The sequence below is a fragment of the Anser brachyrhynchus genome, assembly GCF_964034855.1.
Source record: "Anser brachyrhynchus genome assembly, chromosome: 19".
Classification (NCBI taxonomy): Eukaryota; Metazoa; Chordata; class Aves; order Anseriformes; family Anatidae; genus Anser; species Anser brachyrhynchus.
The window spans coordinates 8,998,796-9,023,775 of NC_137712.1; the positions used below are offsets into that span (position 1 = coordinate 8,998,796).

Below are 24,980 nucleotides of genomic sequence, written 5' to 3' on the forward strand. Positions count from 1 at the left end.
GCTCGTAACCAAGAACTGATAGGTCTTCCGACAATGTCTGTTTCAGTCTTTAGCACTACCTTTGTTTAGCCTAGATAGGGAAAACCAATTCAATGGCAAGACGCTGTCAAGACCATTACTGAGATTGCATTCAGGTAATTGCAATGTGAGCCAAATACTATGGAAAAAAACAAATGAAGAAAAAATGCCAAAGCCTGTAACGTCAATAACATGATGGTTCAGCAGCCAGCAGGCTGATCAATACCTAGACAGATATTCATTAATATGAACATAAAAATCTCGTTTAAGAAATTGCCTACCTGTAAGGAGAATATGGGTCAAAGCATGTCTTGGTGACTTCTGTTATCTCTGGGTTACAGCATTCCCCACCATCAAAGTTGTATCTCTCGTAATTACAATCCATGTCACACACACCATTCTGCTTCTTCTTGTTGAAGAGTGTGTGGCGCACATGTCGGCAGTCTCCTCCATCGTAGCCAGTCAAGGTGTGGTTGCACTCGGGATCACAGTTCTCATCCCCGATCTTGCTGATATCGCAGTTGGCCAGGATGAGTCGGTGGCGAAGGGAAGAGTTCTTCACCTCCAGCACCTCCAGCTCCCAGGTGATGTTGTAGCGGCTGAAAGCCTCGTTTAAATGCTGATGCTGGAACTCGATCTGTTGCTGGCTGACAGTGGGGTTCTGATGCTTGTCATCGTAGAGGTTTACCACACGGTAGCGAACTATTTTGTTACGGCGGAAGCTGGGGAGCTTGTTGTAGCTGGCAATGACGTCCGTGTTGTCACAGACTGTCTGTCCGCAGAGAGGAGGCTCTAGGCTGGTATCCAGCAAATAGCCATGATGATAGCTGAACTTGTTCTGAGGACTGCTGCCATCCTTCATGGGAGACCAGGTGTTTTTCACATTCAGTAAACTGTCTTGAAGAACTAGCTGAGGTAGAGGCGTGTCTTGTCTGTGAATTGCCTGGCCCATGTCCAACAAGATCTCCTTCTGAGACCGGGCTGTCCTCCAGAGGCTGAAGTGCTCTACATAGCCCCGATAGTTCTGGTTCAGGGCATTTCCTCCAACCATGAGCACCTTGCACTTCAAGGTCAGAAGACTGAAGATGCTGCCCACTTGCTCTCCACTTGTGGCTACCTGGGCACCATTCACATAGAGTTTCATCAGGTGCCCATCGTATGTGGCAGCCAGATGCACCCACTGGTTGGGGAGGTAGCTGCGATGTGCTGCAATGGTGGTAACTTTGCGAGCACGGTCCGTCTTCAGAGAGAAGAAATAGCGGGGGTCTCTATTCCCCTGGTCACTGACGGTGTTAATCCCCAGGACCCATCCTCGGTCACGGGAGGTGTAAGAACATTTGTCATAAAGTCCTATGTGCCCCCAAAAAAGAAATATGAATAAATAAGGATGACAGAATAAATAAAGAATTTAGTCTTTAAATTGTATAAATCTCTCTCTACGTATAAACACACACTCACCTACGTACATTAGAAAGTCAGCGTACACGAAAGGCATTAAATCATCCAGAACATGACTGTGGGAGGTCATGTTAAGACTTGCTATTAAAAGTGAAGATTTGCCAGTGGCATGTATGAATGGGATTCCCCTCTCCTGACCAAAGACCAAAACCCTTTTGCAAACTTACCGGCACAAAGTTGTACTGTGCATTCAGTCTTATCTTCATTCAAGCCATACTTCACTGGCTGAAAATAATGCTCTCGAGAGGCAGCCCTTGGTAGCCTCACTCACAGCACTGCACTCTCCATCTAGCAAGGCCCACAGGGGCAATAAGCATGACATCTACCCACCGCACAGTTCGAGAGACACCGAATGGCTGGGATAACCTTGGTAGGATCAAGCACCCAAATCTTGCAGAGATCAAACGCATTGCGTTCAGGCTGCCTTCGAATTCATACCCATTAAAAACCAGTAAAGAAATGGCTTGCACTGGTACACACCAATGTACCTAATGGGTTTCTCTTGTACACAAAGCGCAGATTTACACCTAAAGCTCCCTCCATTGGTCCTCAGCTCCAAAAGATGAAAAGAGTCCACTCCTTCCCAGCCTGGGACACAAGGTCTGACAAGTCAAAGACATACATTTCCATCTTTCAGTTCTCAAAGGCCATGGGCCGCAGAGACCCCTTGACTGAAAAAATAATCATTAGAGCCTTCAGCGCCAACGGCCTTCCTACTATCAGCACGTAGAAAGCGCTCCTTCCCCCAAGCCTTCCATTCCAAAAGCCTAACCGAAAATCATAAATCTCTGACAGTTCAGTCCTCATGAAAAGACTAAATATCCCCTTACCTCACCCCTGCACCCTAACCCTCCCAGCACTACAACCAAATAACATCTTCTGCTTCTGACTAAGTTGCTCAACAGCCATCTGTTAACAATCACTCATTAACAGTGCAGTCTTGTCTAGTATCAACAGAGCAAAGGTTACAGGAGCATTCACTGTATTTTTCCTCCCCTCTCCCAGCACCCACCTTCCCCCTCGCTCCTCACACCCTTCCCCTTTCCTCCTCCTCCCCCCGCAAAAAAGTCTTCTGATGGGAAAGTTAAAAAAAATTTAAACAGGGCTTTTTTCTGCACGCTGGTATTTTGCTAGGGACTCTGAGCTCCCCCTTTTCCTGTTGCCTTTGGAAGAGAGATCCCAGGGTTCGGAAGGTAATGTGTTTATTCATCTGTAGGGCGCACTCAGTTCAAAACCTTCTCGAGACCAGCTTCTAGTTTATACTGCTACTTGTGATCACGGGAAAGGAGAGGAGGAGGAACAGGGAAGGAAAAAAACAAAAATGCTAAAAAAAAAAAATGACATTTGCTGGGATGGATGTTTACCTGAGAGATTCATTATATGAAAGCCAAGCTACTAGGGATTTTTCTAGAGTCAGGGATCTCCTGTTTTTTGAGGGTTTTTACATTTTCTTTATGGAATAAATACTTTTAGCAAGCATTCATTTTTGAGATGTATTAGAGCCCATAAATGTCTGCATTTTTATGAATCTCAAATGAAGGTATTTTCCAATGGTAGTTTCCAAAGACAGTTGGCAAATTCCAAATAAGCCATAAACAAAGAAGTTATAAAAATGAGACATAAAAAGTTGCCATCCCAATATAGCAGGCAGGGGTCTCTGGCAACTGGGCGAGGATGGAAACAGTTGTCTCTGGGTGTGAAGAGAGATCGGCGGCATTACAGGAGAGACACAAAGCTTTCCTCCTCTGGGAGACTGCCTTCTATTGATTCTCCCCCCTGCCCCAGAGAAATATTTGGACGTGCCCTATATAGAGGTATGGCACCCATGCAAGCCAGGGCACAAAAGTGAGGACATGGGATGTTCCAAAATATACCCAATTCGGGAAAATTAAAATTCTGTGGGAGTCCATTCTGTTTCAGTAACTTTCTGTTATTGAATATCTTTTGTTTCCAAGGTAGGAAATACTGAAGAAAGGGAGTAAAAGCATATCCTATAAATGGAACCCAGCGTGAAATGAAGCCACCTCTCCTGAAAGGAGACCTTTTTATAGGTACACTATGATCTCATCTTATCATAATAAGACCATCAGAGCTGGTCAGACATTTTTTAACAGAGCTTTCTCCTGCCACCTTTGCAGCCCAGCATCAGAGTTCTCCAAGCCCGCGGGCCCAGGGCAGCTGCACACGCAATAGCTGCTCCACCTGTGTCTTGCGGCGTCCAAGCTCCCTGCTGTCGGACGGAGGGCTGGAAGTCCTGGAACAGGCTTCTGGGGTCTCCAGCTCTGAGGAAGTCCACCATACAGTCTTTAAGGGTCAAGTTTTTTGGCTTTTTGTACTGACCAGGGCTGGAAATATTCCCCTAAAGAACTAATAAATTATTGTGGAATGGAAATTCAGTTTCCTAGCCAGGATTAAAGAACATCTTCCTCTCTCTCTGAAGTGCTGCATGATGCTAGTGATTGACCTCAGCTGAACAGATGGAGCTGCTGGAGGAATACTACAGAATAGTAGCAATCCTCCCTTGCCTTTGAGCATTTAAACCCTGATGTGATGCAACGTGTCTTGAGTTTGGCTCAAACAGCTGCCATCAATTCAAGATTTACAGGGAGCCAAAGGAGGGCAGAAAAAGAAAAAAACAGCGACAATAGGGACACCACTGAACATGCCAGTATGAAAGCTGCTGAACTAAAACAGTCTACTATTCCAGTTCCTTACATTTTCTAGTTTAGGGCGAAGGTCATTACTGAATCCATATGTCGCATACAGTATTCTTTTCTCAAACTTTTACTATTACATACATCCAACTCTTGATGAAAAGATGGATTGATCACAATACCTTCAGCAGCAAGACTTGTTTTATTCTTAAGAGAAAGGAAAAAGAATACGAAAAGGGATGAGAAACCCGCACTCCCTATAACTTGCACAGTCGTGCCATTTCTTTATGACCTTCTTTTGCTTGTATGCTGTACCTACTTTCCCAGTCCTTCGCTTACTTTTGGCTTTAGACTACGAATCCTCCGGCTAAGGGAGTGTCACTTTTCCGTTTTGTCCCCAGCACAATGAAACTAATTTCAGCTGGGACTTTGGATGTCATAATAAAAGAATTTATTACTTCTTCTATGACAACTAATAAGGGCAAAACCATTGGATGAGGGACATGTGAAATAATTGCCAGAACTTCTGAAAACTGAATAATTTGATGTTTTCACAATTTATTTCAATTTAGTAAAAGGTTCCATAGCCATGAGTTATTTCTTAGACATAATTAAGAACATTTCAAACAAGAAGAGGCCTCTTTTACCCCAAACAAGGCTGTTTTTGAGTAAAATCACCCCCTCACAATGGTTGACACTGAATTTCAAAATTCAGCTGTGACCACAACCAACATTTACATGAAAAACATACAGAGTTTAGATGCTCATTTACACGGGGAATTCTTTACAATAATGTGTCAAAGGACATTTTTAGCTACTTGGTGTCCCTTAAGAAACCAAGAGTGGTGTAAAGAGGCCTCATGGTAAATGAGACTCAAGCCAACGACTGCAAAACCACAATTTGGCGAATATGCCTCAAGTTTCCGAGCCAAGAAATGGTGCGAAATAAAACTGATGTTTGTTTTCCCCACAGCAATTAGATTAAAAAAATATGTACAAGTCTCATACAGCAGCAAACAGTTTTCCTCACTTCTGCTTGTCTTGAGTTGCTAGAAAGGGATGGAGCTGCAGCTGAGAAGAATACTGACAGCCCTTCTCACCCCTCAGTCTGAGTGATTTTTTTCCCTGTAAAGTTCCTGTTCCTGAAGCCCAGAGGATTAAAACAGAATTTATCTTTTATTAAAAAAAGAAGAGGCACTAGTTCAGCTTTCCAGTAAGAGTCATCGGTAACCGTCCTTCCGCACAGAAGTGAGTCACTTTTCAGACGGCTCCGGAGGAGCGCGAACACATCGGGATGCCACGTTCCTGTGTGCTGAGCCGGGGGGGCCTCCGATTGCCCACCGGGCTCCTTCCAGCCCCATCGTGTTTGTGCCATGCAGGAACAGTAAATTCCTAAGCACCAAGATCCTTGGGACTGCTGGAAGACTAAACCCCAAAGGCCCGGTGCCAAAAGGCAAATAGGGAAGACCAGAAGTACAGTCTCTCCTTTTTCTCTTCTTTTTTTTTTTTTTTTTAAGCGAAATAACACTTTTTTGGCTACCAACCCACAACTGCTCCAGAATACTACTGCTCATCACACCTGACCTCCTCCAGGGAGCCCCAGCCATGATTTACACCCCAGTTTGTTCCCAGGCCTTCACCAGGACTCCGAGAGAGGGCCCTCCACGCGCAGGCCCCGCGCTCTGGGCTCATGAACCACTGCTCCGGGAACAATGTCCCGGGTGAGGACACGAGGCTTTGCCGTAACTGAGCTCCGTAGCCAAGCTGACGATGTTGAGGTTGGAGCAAAGGATTATCAGGAGCAGCCACAGAGAAACGGGGACTCACAGCTAGAGGCTGTAGCTGCTGGAGGCGTAAGAAGCTCTCTCTGTGGGCAGAGCTTGAAAGAAGAGGCCAAAGTAGCCCAAGCAAGCTGCTGTAATCCATTTTAATATTATCAATAACAGACTCCAGGCCTCCCCTGGTCGCCTCAGTGCTGTTTCTTGCATCTTGCTAACAGCAATCTTTCCACTAATCAGCCCAGCCATTACCTAACAATTTATTTCTTTACGCAGAACAAAGTTTCGGCCCTTTGCTGAGCAATAGGAAGGGAAGGAAAAAAAAAAAAAAAAGACTTGTTATGCTTTATTTTCCAGGAGCTGAGGCTGGGGGAAGGGGAAGAAGGAGGTCAGTTCGACTTTGAACACATCAGGTGTGCTGTGGAGCCCGTCATAGCGGTGCAAGGCAGAACGGAAAACAGTGCCCCGCACTTCTGAAAGTTGGCCGTGCCTGTTTTGCTGGGAGACTACAACCAGAGGTGACAGGACTCAGTTATGAAAGGGGAATTTAGGTCAACAATCAAAGCTGCAGTCAGGGGGCCCAAGAACAGGGAGCTAAAGGTTGGGGCTGTTTTTTTCTTTAGCATGCTTTAATCGTTTAGTATCAAAGCACAGAGGAACGCTTGAAAGAGCAAATATTCTACAGGAACCTATAGAAAGCTTTTATCTGTCCAGAGGAAAATAATTAAAACCGACAGATTTAGGTTAAGTATCCCCACGTTCCATGCAATTGGATAAGTCAGCGAAGATCCACTGGAGCAGTTCTTGAGTTCTGCACTGGATATTTCATGGTACGATGTTGAACCCAATATAGTTTTACAAAGGGGAGAAATAATCTCTCCTTTCCTTTGCTGTGCTTCTCCCAGCCCCCAGCTTCCTTCCACAATAGTTAAATAATTCAAAGTCCAGAGTACTTAAGGCAACATCTCTGTCTATACCATTTCCAATGCAGCTAAGAGGCCTCCTGAGGTCACCCCCTGAGATGAGTTGTGTCTCAGGCAAACCACCTGAGACTTGCTCAGGTGGCAATATACTACTTAAGTGAGGAAGAAGGGGATGTTTGCTGCTGCTATCAATCTAGCTAAATTCAGACCAGATATTATCATTTACAAGCTACGCAATAGGATTCAGATCCAAGACGGAAGGATGGAGTTCTTTTCATTTTGACATGAAAGGCAAGAACTTCATCCTGTAGAAAGAGAGAGCCTAATACAGCTATGACTGTCTAATGTTGAGAATTTGGTACAAGGCTCTTTGCAATACCAAAACCTTTATATCATTGCCATATAGCATTAAATAAAGCACATGTTCTGTACCATTTCTCTAACTCCCAGCCACTCGTACACTCGGCAAGATACCTTGAAGCCTGGAAGCAGGGAGGTGAGAAAGGCTAAAACAGCAAACATGAATTTGTAGTGGCTTGTTAGTTACAAACATTACACAAATCCTTCCCTTCTGATAAGAAAAACACGTAGGCTGCAACAGAGCAGCCACTGGCATGGACAATCGTATTAGTGACACTTCACTGAGCCTATTGTGAGAATATACCCGCTAACAGTATATAAGAGCTTACTGCAAACAGATCCGGTAGGCTGGGGTTAGTGAGAAATTATTAGATTGTGAGGGATTTTGAGGTGTAAGTGAACACACAACATTGCCTAACCAGATGGCACAGAGCAGTGAGCTTCAGCCCTTGCAGAGTGTAACAGGGTCATCCTTGGACCGAGTACTGCTTTTGCAAGGGCTTCTTTGTATACAGTATCAGCATAAACAAGTATTAGTGGGAAGGTTGGCTTCTTATCTAGATCTCCCTAAGCATTTCACAATAAAGCTGCAGAACCAGTGGAGACTGGTACTTGGTTAACAAACTGTGGCTGTTTATGATCCAATAACTACGTTTGGGTGGGCTTTCAGGTGGATAGAAAAAAGCACATCCTTCACAAGGGTCAAACTTCAGGCCCTGCTATAAAGTCTAGGAGCACAGGAACATTCCACAGAACAAGGGTAAGAATTTTCTAATATCTGCAGAACAATTTATTTCTCCTGCCTTGTTCTCAGAAACAACTGAATATTTTGGGCTGAAGCTTGGAAAACCAGTATGTGTCCATGTTATTAGAGATAAGCGTAACACATGCACACATGGGGACAGTATTAAGATAGTACAGGCAGTCCTTGTTGGGATAGTACTTTAAGTGATCAACTCTGCAGCCACCAGTATATTCCTTTTGGGAATCACTGGTGTATGCCATAAACATGGAAGGCTTTTCATCGGGTTTGATTCAGACAAGAACCAGGTTGGTGGCTGCCAGTTTTAGACAATTTATGGTGGTCCACTGATAATAAAGAAGTTTGGTGTTCATGAAAACCCAGATATCCTTCAAATATAGACAGGAAATGGAAAGCGCTCAGTAAGTTTGTTGGTTTGGCTCAAAGTTACTTGAACACCTTTCGGCTTCAAAGCTTACCTATGCTCACTGGTCAGCAGACCCAGGTTACGAATTAACCATCCTATTTTAGCTCAGGCAGCACATTCACCTTTAGGGAAGTTCAGCTTTAACATCATTCCCACTTTAAAAGCAGATGTTGCAAAACATATGGATGGATACATATCAAGAGACATGAATGAAAATCATCCTTCTTTCACAGGCACACACAAGTAACACTTGCAGAACTGGAGGCACACATAAACCTACGAAGAGGACAAAATACAACAGCACGCCGGCGGAAGGGAGCTCTACGCTCACAGAGGACCCAGCAACGTGCTCAGTCGCACATACGTTACCTCTGCTTCCAGGTCTCCTCCTCCTCCCTGTACTATTAGCCAAATACTGATTAGCTATCAAAGCTCTACTGACAAATTTACTTTTGTGCATGCTAACAGAGAGTGGCTTTCCTCCCTTTTGTAAGAGTTAATGCTTGAGAGTAAACAGAGAATCTTCTATGGAAGGGACAGACACGTAACACCATAACTTCCAGGCAATCTAAATGATAAAGTGGTATTTCTGGGCTCCTTTTAGAAAACAGCAGAGAGAATTGATCATAAACTGGGTCAAGATAGGTCAGCATACCTCAGAGCAGATCAGATGGCCAGAGCATCCCAGGAGGAAACGTTCTCCTGGAAGGATTATTAGGGGCACATCTGTGCCATCAGATGACCGTGCACAATACCCATCAGCTCACTGGGAGTTCAATATGGCATTTCCTTTCACAATGTGCTTTGTGCCTGACAAGCACTGCAAGTCAATCAGCGGCAGCAGTGGCCAAGCCCGTAGCCGTGCTGGAAGACCTCCCGACGTGCTGCCCCACCGAACCCTCGTGACGGCCAGAAATGCAGAGCGACGAGGAGTGGAGGTCTAGAGTGAGATTGCTTGTGGTGCTGCTCAAAGTACACGGCCAGAGTGGAAGGGGGGACAACACCACAGCTTGTTTTGCTTTTTAGAATTCCCTTGTCACTGACCTTTACAGCAGCTTTAGGGCAGCACTGGAACCAGCTGAGCAGTTACTACTCCCAGCTGCAGAGAGAGGAGCTTTTACACCATTGCACAATGCATGTGTGTTTGGGGGGAGGAGGTTAGGGCGAGAGAACAAAGAAGGAAATCTAGTGGCACCTAAATCAAACATTATGATCAATGAGGGAGTGGGAAGAGAACCTGGGGAGCGGGAACAACCTTACAACCTTTCTGGGATCAGACAGATGGCCAACATCCACATTATTACAAAAACAAAACAAAAACAAAAAATTCCATGAATGCAAACTAGGGCACCCTGCAAGGAGACTGTAAAAATCACATCATGATAGCTTAGGCTTGTTTTTGTAATTGAGGGGCATTTCCACATGAAACAGTTCTAGTTATTTAATTGGATTTTGAGAACATTCTTGGGCAGATACTTTGTGAGTGCAAAACTGAGTAGTTCCAGTGCATTTACACTGATTTATACCATGCAAGATCTTGGCCTCTGTGAGAATTAAATCTCTTATTGCAAAAGTATCTCAGATCTTATCCAGACTCAAATATCTTATTGCATCTGGCTTTCCCATATGACTGCATCTTTCCTATACTTAATAGAAGCAACCGAGGAATATACCAACCTTAAAGGAAACGTTTCAGATGCAGTGCACAGAACAGCATGCAGTAACAGCAGACAGAACAGAGCTCACTGTGCCTGTTTTCTGCTGTCGCTTTTAAAAGGGATCCGGGCCCTCTCTAATCATGACTATTTCATGCCTCAAATTCCCCACTCCATACTTGCATACAAGTTCCAAACCCATACACAAACCACAGAGATATTTTTGCTTTCTAGGAAACATCCTGCTGAAAAAAACCTGCCTCTCTAACATGATATAACTACTATAGTATGCATTCCAGATAGGCTGTAGTCACCACATACTAACTTGAGTATATAATCTTAGAGCTCCATTTTTCTGCTCAGTTTGAATCCAATGCCATTTGTTTGGGCATGATTTTCCTCCTGGAAATACCTGAGCCTGTATTTCTGCAATACAAATATCAGTGATCACTTGATCTGTGAGCACAAATAAATAGACATCTGAAAGAAAAACCTCACACAAATACTAGCAGTGTCTTAGAAGTGTACAGAAACAAATTCACACCTATTAAACCGAAGGCTGGAGCTGAAAATTCAGCCCTTAATTCTTAAAGGACAAGATGGGACAGCGACAGGCAAACCTCCAAAAGGTCATAATTCTAGTTCACTTTCCATGAGCGTTGCCAAAGTCAAATGCTTCTCAAAAGTAATTGACCTTCTCGAGTCTGCAGAAATGGGAGAAAAATGTAAAAGAAACAAGCTACCTTGGAAGATTTTTGGCAATTCTTGTGTTTAGCTGAGCAGCAGGAAATATCATATGTCCAACCTTTCTTATGTTATTTCAGCCCCTTCCACTTTGGGTTAAATCTGGAACCAAAGAAATGAAGACTAACAAAAAAGTATGTACATAGACTATGTTCTCTGCTCATGTGCGTATACATACATGTGCACGTGGGTTCGAGGGAGCAGGCTGGGGCAGTTTGAGCATTTAATTTTCAGGAAAGGTCTCCAGCTGTGGATGGCTTGTGTGAAATTAGTGTTCTGGAGCAGACTGTCATTAACGTAGGTCTGTGTCTGCAACTTGGCCAAAGTCACAGGAATAGGTAGCTTCAGCATATAGCCAACAAACCTTCTGAACAGGACTCGGCACTGCTGCTCTGCCCCGAGACTGAGAGACAGACCACGCAGCAAGGAGATGACAAGCAAAAGTCACCCCAAGCTTATTCTCTGCTTTCTCGTTCACTTCTTTGTTTTTAAGGGATGTTGTTGTGTTAGCTCCACAGCCCTGACATTGTCAGGAACTGTGCTCCAGCTTCTGTGCCCAGGAATCCCTACAAAGAGCTGGAAGTGTAATAGTGATTAGAAATGTAATTTAGAAATACTCTACCAGTTTCAAGGAGAACCCATGGATATACTGGAAAATTAAAGGATTTGAAGTCAGCATGCTACTGTTTGCTTCAATTATTTAGAATCAGGGAATATCCCAAGTCAGAAGTGACCCACAAGGATCATTGAGTCAAACTCCTGACTCCACACAGGACTACCTAAACATTTAGCCATGTCTGAGTTCATTGTCCAAGTGCTCCTTGAGCTCCGGGAGGCTCGGTGCTGTGACCATGTTCCTGGAGATCCTGTTCCAGGGCACAACCACTCTCTCAGAACCTTTTCCTGATACCCAGTCTGAACCTCTCCCGACACAGTTTCATGCCATTCCCATTTTTGGGGTATTAACTGAAAACCCCAGAGTGATATGACATTAGAAGCAGTCAGACAAAATATGGCTGAGGATGGAATTAATTCCTCTTTAAACAAGAACTTGCGATTTAGAAAAACACTGCTTTTATGATTTAAAAGAACCTGGTGACAGTATTCCACCATCCTACTCAGAAAGGCTTTTCAATGCTGACTACTTCCATGGCTAAAAGAGGGCATCATCTCTCTGCTCTGAAGCTGCTTAGTCCCCATGTGCATTCATTGGATTTTTCATATCCTCTATTATTAGATTTCCAAACTCCAATCATCAGATTAATGTTTCCTAACCATATACTTAAAGATCACGAAGATCAAGTCATCTCTTAATCTTCTTGAGTCAAATACTTTAAGACTTGTTACAAATCCTATAATTACTCTCAAGATTGTTTTTTCCTCTAAATCCTCTCTCATACAACATCCTTCTTAAGCTGGGGACACCAGAACTGGACAAACTACTCCAGCAGCAGCTTCCCCATTGTCAGCACCAGGATAACACAACCTCCCCGTCCTGTTCAATGCTTCCGTGTTTACAAAGCAAACGATGACTCTAAACCTTTGGCCGCAGCATCGCATCGGCAGTTCACATTCAGATGCTTTATCTACTCCGACACAGAGCTACGCCTACCCGTTTAGCTTCCAGGTGAAGGACCCTTCCCTAGCAGCCAGCCTTTCTGTACGACCTGCCTCCTTTCTACATGTATGACTTCACATTTGGCTTTACTCTGATGCATACTGTTTGCATGTTCTCAATTTATGAAAACACCCAAATGAGAGTCCTGTGTTGGTCATTGTTTACCACTCCCTGAACTCTGCAACATCTGCAAAATTTATCAGCCCTGATTTTATGTTTTCTTGCAGGTTGTTGACAGAAAATATTAACTAGTAAAGAGCCAAGATTGCATTGTGCTGAATAGGAGGGAACGGGGCCAGAGTCACACTGTTCAGGCAACAGTTCTGTTTTTCAGTAGGGGAAAACAAATACCTGTGATAATCACGAATACGAGCTTACACAAGTCAAGAGAAAAAGATTGGACAAATAGATAAGGATGAGATTGGCAAGATCTGCCTCTGTCTTTTTCTCTCTTCGGCATTCTACAACCTCAGCTCTCTCTTTCGAGCTGCACAAGGCTGCAGGGACCTGGCGTGACCCGGGCCAAGGGGACTACTGGGCTGAGCATTTCTTTCTTTCGGTACAGCGGCGTGACATTTGCCATTTACTACATCGTACATGATCAAAGAGCTGTGCGGGTGTTATTACCTTTTCTTTACACACAGTGTCCCTCTGAGGACTGCTGAGAGCCATTATCCCACCTTCGCAGATGCAAAGGACAGAGCTGAAGACACCTCAGAGCAGCTGCAGAGTAGACTAAAATCCCAGAGCAATCTGTGCACCTCCAAGCGCTCTGGCCCAGAATAAGAAGCCTGAATTAACAGAAGAGGGAGCCTACTTCTCTCAACACAGCAGTTTCACCACTGTCTAACCAAACACCCTTTCTTTCTCCCAAAGCATCTAATTTATTGCTAAAGGAAATTGCTGTTCTCTTCCCGAAACCACCAGCAAAAAAAAAAAAAAAAAAAAAAAAAGGAACCTTTTGCAACTGCCTTTGTTTTCCTCTCTGCCAGCAAGTCTCTGCCTTGCCTCTCCTTACAGAACATCTTGTTGCAATGCCCATAACATCCCCATAAAAACGTGTGCCTCGTCAAGCTTGCCCTGTCACCAGTGTTTGACAAGTGTCAGAGAAACCCCATAAAAGCCAGGCTGCAAGCTCATCAGCGCAAAGGACACCATGTGTTGAACACATTGACAACTCTCAATAAACAACGTCTCTGCCGAACAGCTGGTTGGGCTGCTTGGGTTTGGAAGAATGTCGTCCACATTGCCTACTTACGTGCGTGCTCTTCAGTGATGCACTGAAGATCCTGTGCATGGGGAGCGGAAATACGTCACTTCCAGAAGATACCAAAGTATTTTATTTTTTTTAATGTATCCGAACAGAAGTTTAGATCCCGATTCAAGGTTTATGGCCCACTTCAGTACTACAGATGTGCAATAAAGTGGTGGCTTCTTGTTACAGGCGCAAGAGACGTTCATCCCGAGGGAGGGGATATGAGAGGTGATGGTAGGAAGAGCTACCCTAATCTTGTTTCCTTCTTCCCTCTTTCTCATGAGATACACAGATCCCATTTCATTTAGTGCTTTCTTAAGTACCAGAGCACAGAAACAGCTAGAGGGCATGCTCGCCAAAACAGTTTGGCCATCACAGCAGGACAGACACCACATGGCTGGGGCAGAAGGGCCCCTGCTTCTCTGCCTCTGCCTTCAGCACTTGAGACAGAGGAAAGTTCGGTCCAGGGCTCACCTTCCTACCGTTGGGACATGTCTCCTCCACAAGTGGAAGGGCTCCTGGCCCACCTTTGCTGCCAAATCCCAACCCTGCAGACACCAGGCCAGAGAAGAAACACAAATCCCTGTGCAGATCATTTGGCCTCTGAGATGCAGCTGCTGTTGCTTCTCTCTCTGGCTTGTTCCATGGAGCCTGCAGGTGTTTGGATACGGCCATTTCCCAGTAAAACTGGTGGTATGCTGATGTTTAAAATAAAATAAAATAAACCCCTAGTATTACGGCGTATAGCTGAAGACCACCCCAGATTTAGCATTGCCTCTGGTGAGACACAGAATGTAAACAGTCTGTTTGATTAAACCATCCCGAGCAAGAGGACTTTGGGGAATTCCAATCTTTCCCAGCTCAAAGAAGAGCAGAAGATACGCTGGTACTCTGCTCTTCATTAATTCAGAGCTCTTCAAAGGGCAAGAACGAAGCACTCAACTTTCCTCCTAGGACAAACTGTTGATAGTTATCCTGGAATTCTTGGAGGAAGCTCACCGGTATAAATCAGGTCCATTTTCCCCCCTTCTCTTTTTAATCTGTTCACAGGCAAAGAGATTGTGCAACAACTGATAAACTCTGCCCATGCTACGATGCAAAATGCTCGTTTCTGATTGTCTCCCCCCTGCATTAGGGTGGGAGGTGGAGAGACCACACTGGAACAGTCTTACAGATAAGGCTATTAATTACATGCCAGAAAATATTTGTACAATAAGAGAAACTGCTCTTCCAACAAAAAGCAACAGATAAGACTACTTGAAACCATCACATTTTAAGGTAAAGAGATTCTGCCAGCACCGGAGACCTTTTGTAATACATCTGAACCTTCGAGGCTCTTAGAACTAAAAGCGGGACCACAACTTTCACATCTAGAATACCTGGGAAAGCTCGCTCATCCCCACTTCCCAAAGGCACTCACTCCTTTTAGAGGAGGAGAGGGGGAAGAGGGGGAACCTGGGGCAGGAGCACTGCGCTGATAGTACACCTCTGAGCGAGCGAGGAACCACAACCCTACCAGTGCAGTCTCCCTCACCCCCACAGCTTTTCTTTATCTCCTCATTTTCCCATGCGTCTTGAATAGCCAGAGAGGCTTTTCAAAGGAGGATTCCAGTGTCTCCTGGAGTGAACCAACCCCCTAATTCCCTTACCTCCCATCTGAGACCACCAAGGTTCAATCCGAAAAGCACAAGCCAGGAGAAGTCACAAGAAAATGATCTTTTGCTTGGGCTCCCCCTGTGCTGGGGGGGTTTAGGGGGCCTCTGGAGCAAGTGAAAGCGTTTTGTGTTTTCCAGCTGGCAGCACCATTACCATGCCTGTCTGTCCTTGCTGCAGAGCTCACGGTGAGTGCACAGCCCCGTGTTAGCTGCTTCCTCGGCCCCTGCTCACCCCTACCTCCTTACACCGGTGGCCCAGTGAGAGAGATGTGTGACACCAGATATATCAGCCGTGTGCTCAGACTACAGAGCAGGATAATTGTCCTTTGGGCTATTTTAGTCCTTTTACAGCCTTTACACAACTCCCGAGCAACAAACAGTATTGCCAGGAGCCAGAATCTAGATTTCAGTCGGGAGAAAGGTAGAAGAGAAGAGAGAATTGGTGGATTTATCAAAGAGAAATCCTACAAGTTCATTCAAGCTCATCCCCCTGCTTGGGGTTCCCAAAAACTGCCCAGGCTGTTCATTATTTTGAAGCAGACTGACATTAGAATTTGACTCTCTCTTTTCTCCCATTTTCCACGATGGAGGGAAAAGAAGAGAAAGACACACAGTCAGACAGACGGGCTGACATCTCATCAAAGCAATTCCTACAAGCAGATGTAGAGTAGGAAACATCCAGCAACCCTGCTGGCTCCAACCCACAGCCTGGACCTGAGTGCCTGGTTGATTTTCATTAACTAACTTTTCTTCCTGTGAACTTCCTCTGAGGGTGTTTGTTTATAAACAGAGGAGGGGATATTATTGCTGGAGATGGGACAGTAATGGGAAGGGGTGAAGGAGTTTACAGCCACAAGACTGGAGAGCAGAGTTTAGAAGTGTTTGTTGCTGGAAACACAAAGGGCTCACTGTAAAAGTGGTATATTGCCTAATCTTACAGCCTGGAGGGAACAGGATAGGTATATGCAGAAAATGCTCCAAAAAGTAAAAACTACCCCACGTCATACAAATATGTCCCACTGCATCACCACGACCGTTACACACCCAAACTAAACCATCCACGGCAGCGACGGTGGTTGGAGGCTGCTCTCCACGACATCCATTTCTCTCTCAGCTGGTTCCTTTTCCCCGTGGCACGCTCCCTGTCTCGGCCCCAGGTCCTACACGTTCACCCGCCTGGAGCAGCCCCCTGACTTCCTCGCCAGAGGAGTAACTTTAGGTTTACACTGGTGCACTCAACAGCACAATCTGGCTTGGACTCCTTACCCTTCCCTCTGCCAAGTACATGTTTCAAAACTGTGTGCGTAATGCATTTAGTTAACATTTGCTTTTTCTCCCAGTACTCCTTTTCTCCCTGAACATCTCCATTCATGAGCTACAGCACAGGAGGCTTCCAATTCTTGTCTAGCACATGCCGAAAATGATTCCCATTAAATTATCACTGGTGAAAGGTGCTGTTTTGACCTCGGAGAGGCTGCTCTGTTTATCCACAAGACAGATACAATATAAGACAGTAGTAATGCAAGCTCCAGATCTCAACCTTAGCACCTCAGTCTTTACAAGCACAGATGCTGCTGAATTCAGAGCAAAACACCATTCCCGTGGATCATACAATGCACAGCTTCCCTGCTGGAGCTTCCAGCAGAACTCCTGGTTGTCCAGCCGTGCACTAGATGATGCCCCCCCAAAACAGCCTGCAGTTAGTGGGCACTAACGTGCAAAGCCCCTTTCTGCGACCACTCATCTCATCCATATTTAACTTTGGGGAAAATCAGTTGGTTTTGCCTTTAATTAATACCCTTGGCTATATAGGGCCAGGTTTTCAGCAGTTCTGAGGAAATGCTTAGCAGCTACAACTTACATGTTTTACAAGCAGTTTCAGCAAGCCATCATATTAATCAATGTGAAGATGTTATCAAAAATAGCACAGTATTCCAACTCAAACTGAAGTACCCTCAGCTGAGGGGCTCTGGTGATACTTGCTCTCCTCTCCCACTTTTGGCTGCATACACAGTTCCCTTTGAGAAACGCCGTAACTCACACTGACTCACACATCGCCAGCAGGTCTGGATCAGAGAGCTTAATTCAAGACCATCTCATTTTCTGCCATGTCCAAAGAGCTCCTGTCACAAATGCCAGCTGGTCTCCCTTCCTCACCTGCCCTCATGTTGGCAGTGCTTTCAACGGTCTGACGCCTGGTGAAGGACTTCATCACCACCACCATCAGCTCAGCACGATAATAACCCACCAAACCATCAAAAGCTACAACAGCCTACAGAAATTAAAGAGTGTCCACTTCACATGGAGGACAAGCAAGGCTGAGGAATAACCACCATCACCACTAAAAATGGGCTTAACAAAGAGCCAAGTCTGCTGGGATCCGTTTCTAGCTCCATCTCAGACACATCAGAGCATCCTGCTGTACCTCAGTTTCCCTGGTTTTAAGGACAATTCTCTCTCACGCCTGAGAAATGTATCACCACCATCAGCAGGATGTTTTGAGGCAGTTACCAGGACTACAAAACTGCAATCATACTGCAATGATAAAGGAAAACAACAGCGCTAGAATACATTAGGACAGGAGAAAAATAACCTACATTCAAAACTAAGCAACACTGGTAACAGCAAAGGCCTGTCCTTTCCACTTCTTTCTCTCGCTGTCTTAAATAAAACAAACAAAACAACGGTGATAAAATCTTTCCTCAGTCCAGTGGATGATCTTTGCGAATGTGCTTCCAACACTAACAGCAGAGAACAGGCAAAGAAGGAGAGGCAGGAGGAGAGGAGCCTGCAGCTGATGCTCGGTGTCGGGAACAGGCCTGCTCTTCTTTCTCCCAGTTCCATGACGACAGAAGACTCCGGGGAATCAGATGAGGGAGGGGAAGATGGGTCAGAGGAGAGAAATCCATATGGGAAAATGATTTAAAGCAAGTAAAGAGACAATAAATTACATAAAGAGATGGAGGAAAAACACAGCAGAGGGGATGAAGGAGAAGAGATAAAAGTGCCCTGAGTATCACTCAAAAGGAAGACTCAAGGAAAGCCTACCAAACCCCAGGAGTTAATCAGCAAAGAACAGAGTGGTTTTCTTCTCTAACACGGCAATTCTTTTGCTTTCTTGAGCTGGTATCATATCTCTCAGATGCTGCTTCACCTGGCCAATTCCAGATGCTTCTCAGTTTCACTTCACCCTCACTCGCTCTTTGTGAGAACAACTGCTCGCTCCTTGTTTGTGCACCGCTAGGATGGATATTAAACAGAACAATATCAATAATTCCCAGAAAATATGCATGAGCATATGCCTGACTCAGCACACAAACACACAGCTTGCTTACCCTCCGTTCCCACAGCATTTCCAACACCGGTTGGCTGCAGCCACCAACCTGGGAGCCACCCTTGGTCTGCAGAGAGGGGACAGCACCCTTGATGGTGAAAGAAAAGGAGAACTACGAAGAGCGTGGGGTTATCCACAGCATGTGCTTGCTAGGGAGGACGAAAACAGCAATTGTGCAGAGCAGGAAAAAGGGAAAGACGGGGGAATCAAGGACACCAGATAGTAGAGAATGAGCCGAGACTATGATGGTGATAAGAGAGGGTGGAGGGATTGGACAGGAAAGTTACACACTTACATCACCCAGCAAAACAGAAAACCGGACAGCGTGTTTTCAATAAGTGCTCGTTTTAACACTGAAAAAAAAAAAAGGAGAAAGGTTGAAAGAGACAGAGGCCAAAGTGGGATTTGGAGTATAGCAAAAACAACTAAAATAAACATGTCCCCTTCCCCTGGCCAATTTCTCTGACGTTAAGGCTTTGCAATTTTTCTTCTCTTGTATCCAAAGCAAGAAAGGACAGCAAAATAAAGGATGTTAATGCAAGGACCATGGAAGGGTCTGGGACACAGAGGAGGGATGCAAAAGACTCTCTGAAATCAGCGCCTAAGCCAGAATCAGCCAAGGTCAATGGTATTTTTCATGATCTTGAATAGGTTTAGGATCAAATCCATGCATAAATCTAACAACGTGAATCCATCCCCACTCTCACCAAGGGATAATCTGAGTTGTGTTTATGTTTGTTCACACTTTTAACTACGACACATACTGCACCTACACTTGGTGCCGCCAGCTTTACGAACATTGAACATCCTCAACTAAGCAAATTGTTCAGATTGCTATGAACAAGGATAGCAGGAAGAAAAAATCTGGGATAAGATGTTCACTCGTAGTCTCTTTTTAACTCCTTTTTACTTGCCTTCCAGAGTTCTGCTCTGCTCGTGTTCAGAGTAAGAGCGCTTTGACTTTATGGATGGCTGTGGGGAGAGCAAACTTTATAAAAGGCACTAACATCAAATCAAAGCAGTTTACAAGATCTGCCACTTGTGTCAGAATATGTAGGGAAATAAACAAGATGTTTTTCCTTGATCATTGGAGTTTAAATGCTCTATTGATCTGGGAAAAAATCAAAGGTGCTTTGGAAATTGTGTGTGTATGTGCATGCATGCTCACACCAGAGAAAACGAAGAGAAGGTTAGGGACAAGCAGAAATTAGCAGAAGACCAACCAAGCATTTCTTCTGCACGGAAAGCTCAATTAAAACTACGAATCACACCCAGGTGCCAGCTACCATAAGGTAGAGAAATGCTCATAAAGCAACATAAGGTCAAAAACCAGGTACACCTTAATTTTTAGAAGTCTCACTTTGGGACAAGAAAAAAAAAAAAAAGGACAGCACACTCATTGTTCTGTGCCTAGAACACACGAACCAAATTCTCAAAGCCAAGGAAATAGAAGAGTCCAGTACACTTTCCATATATGAAATAGAAGAATTAATATATAATGAAAGATTAATATATAATACATAATGGTTAAATGAAGGAAAAGATGACATTAGACTAGCTGATACAGTTGAGAGAAAAGTGTAGAGGTTTTTGATCAAACAAGACTTTTCTGATCAACTTTCAGAATAATCTGAAAGAAGCAAAAATGCAATAATGTGAATGTGTTCATTCTTCCTACAATGGGATGGAGGAACTTCCACACAGATGAAGATCAGAGAAGGGTGGGAAATGTTTGATAAAATATTTTTCTCAGGAAAACGGGAAATTAATCAAAACAGACTATCTGTGGGAAAGGATCAGTTTTGGAAAATATTCGAACTTAAAATTTCAATAGAAGTTTTGTAATTGTCAAAACACCTGATTCTTTTTTAACCTTCCGAAAATAAGAAAGCTGATATCTTTTACCAGAGTATGTTTTCCTTTCTCATAGTTAACACTTTTCTAAATCAATGCTTTGGATTTCTAGGTACTTAAGATGTTGTCAATCTGTCCTTCTCTCTTCCTGTCTTACATTATAGTGGTGACTCTGGGTCTTAGCTAAAGATCTTTGGTTTATAGTAGAGTGCTGGGAAGTTTTCTGTGGCCTGTGCTATATCAGAACCTACAAAGTAGATATTCTGTGAATGTTTGGACTAATTATCTACTGTTATATCCCCGACACTGCAGGGGACTAAATTTGGCAACCCAGGTGGTCCCTTCTCTGCTTGTGCTCCTATAATTTCTTTCAGAGAAAAGAAAAGAGGAGCTGAAAAAACAACAGCTAAAATTGGAAGCAAAACTATTATACGGGAACATTTCAGCTGACCCCAGCCATGGAAGGGTTTATTTTTGTTTTTTCAATGTGTCTTTTTGAAAAAAGCCACTATAATTTGGCTCTCAATTCTGACTCAGGCTGGCCTGAGCAATGGAAATCCAAGGTGAAAGTGCTCAGTTAATCCCCTGGTCCTGAGAGTACCTAACACCCACTGGTTCTGCAGTATTTTTATGCTGAAGCTGCTCAGCCTGGCATCCCTCTTGCGACAGACCTGAGGAGCTCGGCACCTCCGTGCAGGCTGAGCCAGAGCAGACTCCAGAAGACATTTCTCCACCAGGGCTTTCTGCTCCACACAGCTGGTGTGCCCTGACCATGCAGACCTGGGGTCGGCCCCAGAGGCCGGGGAGGTGCCCACCACCATTTTGGCTCTTCGCTGGTTGAGGCACCCAGCTGGGGATCACCCTCGGTAGAGGCTAGTGAACACACGAGGCTCGTGGGAACAGCACCAGCAGACTCCTGCACCCGCTTTGGAAGGGATCAGGTCTCCTGTCCTGATCTTCGTGAGAAAGGTGAGAGGCTTACCTTCATGAAAGGGTTCAGGGTGAGGGACCCCAGGCAGCCAGCATTGCCCCTTCCAGCTGCTCCAGCGCTCAGTGAGACCTTGGGGATTTGGGATTTAAGCACATCCTTCACTGTGCCACACGTGGCCGGGGCGGATGGTGGGCTCCTCTGCATCCCTCGGTGTGTCGGTGGTTTTGGGATCTCCTTGGCCACCTACAGCGTTCCCCCAGCGCCACATGACGAGGTGACACAGGGACCTGGAGAGCAGCTTCAACCAGAGGCGATAACTTCCGGGCATTTGGGTCCGTCTTTCTGCAATTCTTCAGTGTGCGAAGGCTCTCTGAAGGCTACCTCTCACCCTCGCCGCCGAGGCCCTCCCTCTGCTCTGCTCTTCTCCAGACGTCTTCCCCGAATCCCTGAGGGGAGTCCCGCTCCCGCCGTCCCTCCAAACACCGGCCCCTCGGCCAGCTTTCTGCCTCTTGCAAGCTATTCTAACTGGAACAGGCTGGCTTGAAATAAATCAGGCCAAAATGAATCTTGGGGAGACAAGCTCAGCCCGGGACACAGTTCCATGCCTACAAGAGGCAGCCATATATCATTTACGAATCTAAATTTACCATCCCTCACACATAAAGAGGCAAACTTCCCTCATTTTTTTTCCCTTTAATTACCATTTTATTGAATAGAGCAGCCCACGAGTAAGTGCTTTAAGAAAATAAAACATGTTCGTCAGACTGTTCTGACTCTGGCGTGCAGACGGTTGAATGAGACCAGTTGAAATTGGAAGTCTTACGGAAAGAAAAATCCTTTTTCCAGTTCCCGTTTCTGACTCTTGTCCCAGCTTCTGCAGGCTGGAGGAAATGAGCTGCTCAAACGCAAATATTTAGCAAATGACAAGCTACGCCGTATTTTTTCAGTGGCCTATTAGTCACGGCTTACCCGGATCTGTAGGCACGAAGTGGCTGGTCGTCTGAACCCGGCTGCCGGGAAGCTGGAGGCACAGGGTACCTGTATCCCTGGGGACTGGGGGCTTGTCACTCGCTGCAGCGGCCGTGCAGATGTGTGAGGCCCGGCCCTGCAGCCCAGCCGTCGCTGAGCTCCAGCCCCTGGCCCATGCTGCTTAAACCGCAGGCCTTGAGTTTGGCTCATTCCGTAGCCCTTCATCTCAGTACTTCATTACAGATCAAAACAAGCAAATCCATAGAAGGAGGCAACAGGCTGTTGAAGATGAGAAACGCTGCATTTTCTACCTACCTATTATTTTGATGCCAGTGAAACTGTGTGTAAACTGTGTGAAGAGCCCCTCGAGGTCCCAACGCACCTGCTACGGGCATCGGCCCTGGGGACAGGCCCCGGCTCCCTGCTTCCACCTGAGGTGTATTAATGCAGCACCAGACTGCAAAACTCCAGAAGTGAACCAAATGAAACCAAAACCCAAACGTATATTCTTAAACCCTGTGGAGGGAACGGACTTTTGCAGTGTCAATTACATATCTGTATAATTGCCCAATTATTGGCCCCCGACACAGATGTTTCTCAGTCTCTCACACGCAAGAGCTGTGGCTTTAAGTGAGCTCCACTGTGCTGATTTTGGCGTTTCTTTCCCTTTGGATTCTGCTGCAGTTTTATGTTCACCAAGGACTGAAGTTGGGAAAACATAGGCACTCCCTTACATACGAAGCTTTATTAAGTTGGGATCATGCTCCCTGTTGGCAGGCAGAGGAATAGAGAGACAGAGGAGAATGAAACCGGGAAGGGAAAAAAAAAAAAAAAAAAACAAAACACAAATAACTTTCACTCTTCAGAGCAGGCACGCCTTCTTACTCCAGCTCCCGCTGCCGATCATTCATCCCGCTCCTCTCAGCTCCCAGCCAGTAAAGAGTCAACATCTCCTTCCTATGAAAACATGAGCTCCCCTGCTCCTGAGCCATACACCAGAAAACACACTGACAGGGACTCTGGAGGATCCTGTTTCTCAGGATGGGGTTGCATTTCCACAGTAGAACTGAAATATCTTTGATTACAACAGAAGCAAGGTCAACGGTGCTTTGAAGCGTCTTATTTTTGCACGGCACGCGTATTATCTAACTTGATTACGGTCCGGACCTTAACTCCTTCGTTCACAAGTAGGGATGCATTCAAAGGCTCGTTGGGGGAAAGCGCGCAACCTCGCATGATTAATACCATGTGCACACGCGTGTATTTATAAGAGGGATGTACTGTGCTGTGTGGTAGGTACGCACATCCAAGGAGTGTTTGTCCAAGAACTATGTGGCCCGGGGAGGGACCCAAGTACGCACGAGCTGAGAGCTGCCGCCGCTGGAGCCGCACCGCAGGAGCCGCACAAACGAAGCCCAGCCCAGCTCCGAAAACGCTGCTGAGCTTTTGCGTAACACAGATCAATGGGTCAGACTTCTCGTTTCCCAACAGCTTTCCCTGACAAATGCCAGAACAGATATCAGTGAAGTCAAACAGGGCAGCAATAACATCACTGCCAACCAGCGTGAAAATTGGCAGAGCCTGGCACCGAGGACTGCCTATCATCAGAGACAGGGCATGGCCCGGCGCAATGACGAACCCACTTAACAGCACTGTAAAATTAGCCATTTATGAAAACAAATTGAATACTGCAGCAGAGGGTGACGTAAGGAGAGTTGGCTCCAGACAGAAACAGAAACTCCTGTAGCCTGGATTAGCAGAAGAGCTCCTTTCTATCAGGGCTCAGGCGCAGGAGCTGATAACAACTCGGGTCCTACATGAGATTTTTAACAGACGGGCAGGCTTCCCCCACAGGCACGCATGGGGCTCCTACACAACTCGCAGTGACTACTTGCACGCCAGGCGGGATCGAAGAGCAGCAGGCAGCAGAGGCAGAGGGTGGGGGGCAGAAGGCAGATGAGGGTACAAGAAGGGCTCTGGCAATGAGGTGTCCTCCAGTCGGTCCTGCCCTCCCTGCCAGATCTACAGTCCCACCACTTCCCACTTTGCAGAAGTTGGGGAGAAACTCACTCCTGGCAACGTCAGCACACGGATCCGCTCCCTGCCTGCCCGCAGCACCCAGAAGGGCTCTGGGTGTCGGCGGGGTCCTACAGATGCGGCGTCAACAGCAGAACAGGGCTCCTGCGTCTGTCACATCCCAAAACAGTGAAAATGAGAAAGCCAAGCGTTTTGGCAGCCAGAACCCTTGATTTCCTCATTGAGGGAAGCGTAATCTCTCCCTAAGCTTGCTGCAGGTCTGGGAGGCTGTGGTGTGCGGAGGATACTCCGAGTGAGTTCCTCTTGGACCTCTTCCAGGTGTTTACACACAGAGCCAAACCTGGCTCCTCTTCAAGAGTGTGTGCGAGGGGGGAAGGGGGAGTTTAAAAATAAAATAAAAATCACAAAGTCCTCCCAAGCTGAGCTGCAAGCTCAACAGTGCTAAACTGGGGCATTTATTTTCATTTTTCACAGTGGAATGTTATTTCCATGCATAAAATGGGTCAAGTGTTTTACACAGGCAACAAACCAACCTCCCCCTTCCAATTAAAGTATTTTACTACAAATG

General features: G+C 45.6%; 1 protein-coding gene across 12 annotated transcripts in view; it reads right to left on the bottom strand.

The window, feature by feature from the left end:
• Positions 1-24,980, bottom strand: part of PAPPA (pappalysin 1) — a 370,091-nt gene that overhangs the window by 164,080 nt on the left and 181,031 nt on the right. For 9 of the 12 annotated variants that reach the window (XM_080561611.1, XM_080561609.1, XM_080561610.1 and 6 more), the window contains one exon: positions 300-1,368. In XM_080561611.1, the coding sequence (XP_080417737.1) occupies positions 300-1,162 (863 nt within the window). In that variant the 5' untranslated portion in view covers positions 1,163-1,368. Of the gene's footprint in view, positions 1-299; positions 1,369-1,643; positions 5,201-18,335; positions 18,579-18,622; positions 21,222-24,980 lie in introns of those variants that run through there. The other 3 variants (XM_080561602.1, XM_080561604.1, XM_080561603.1) reach the window with 3 other exon arrangements.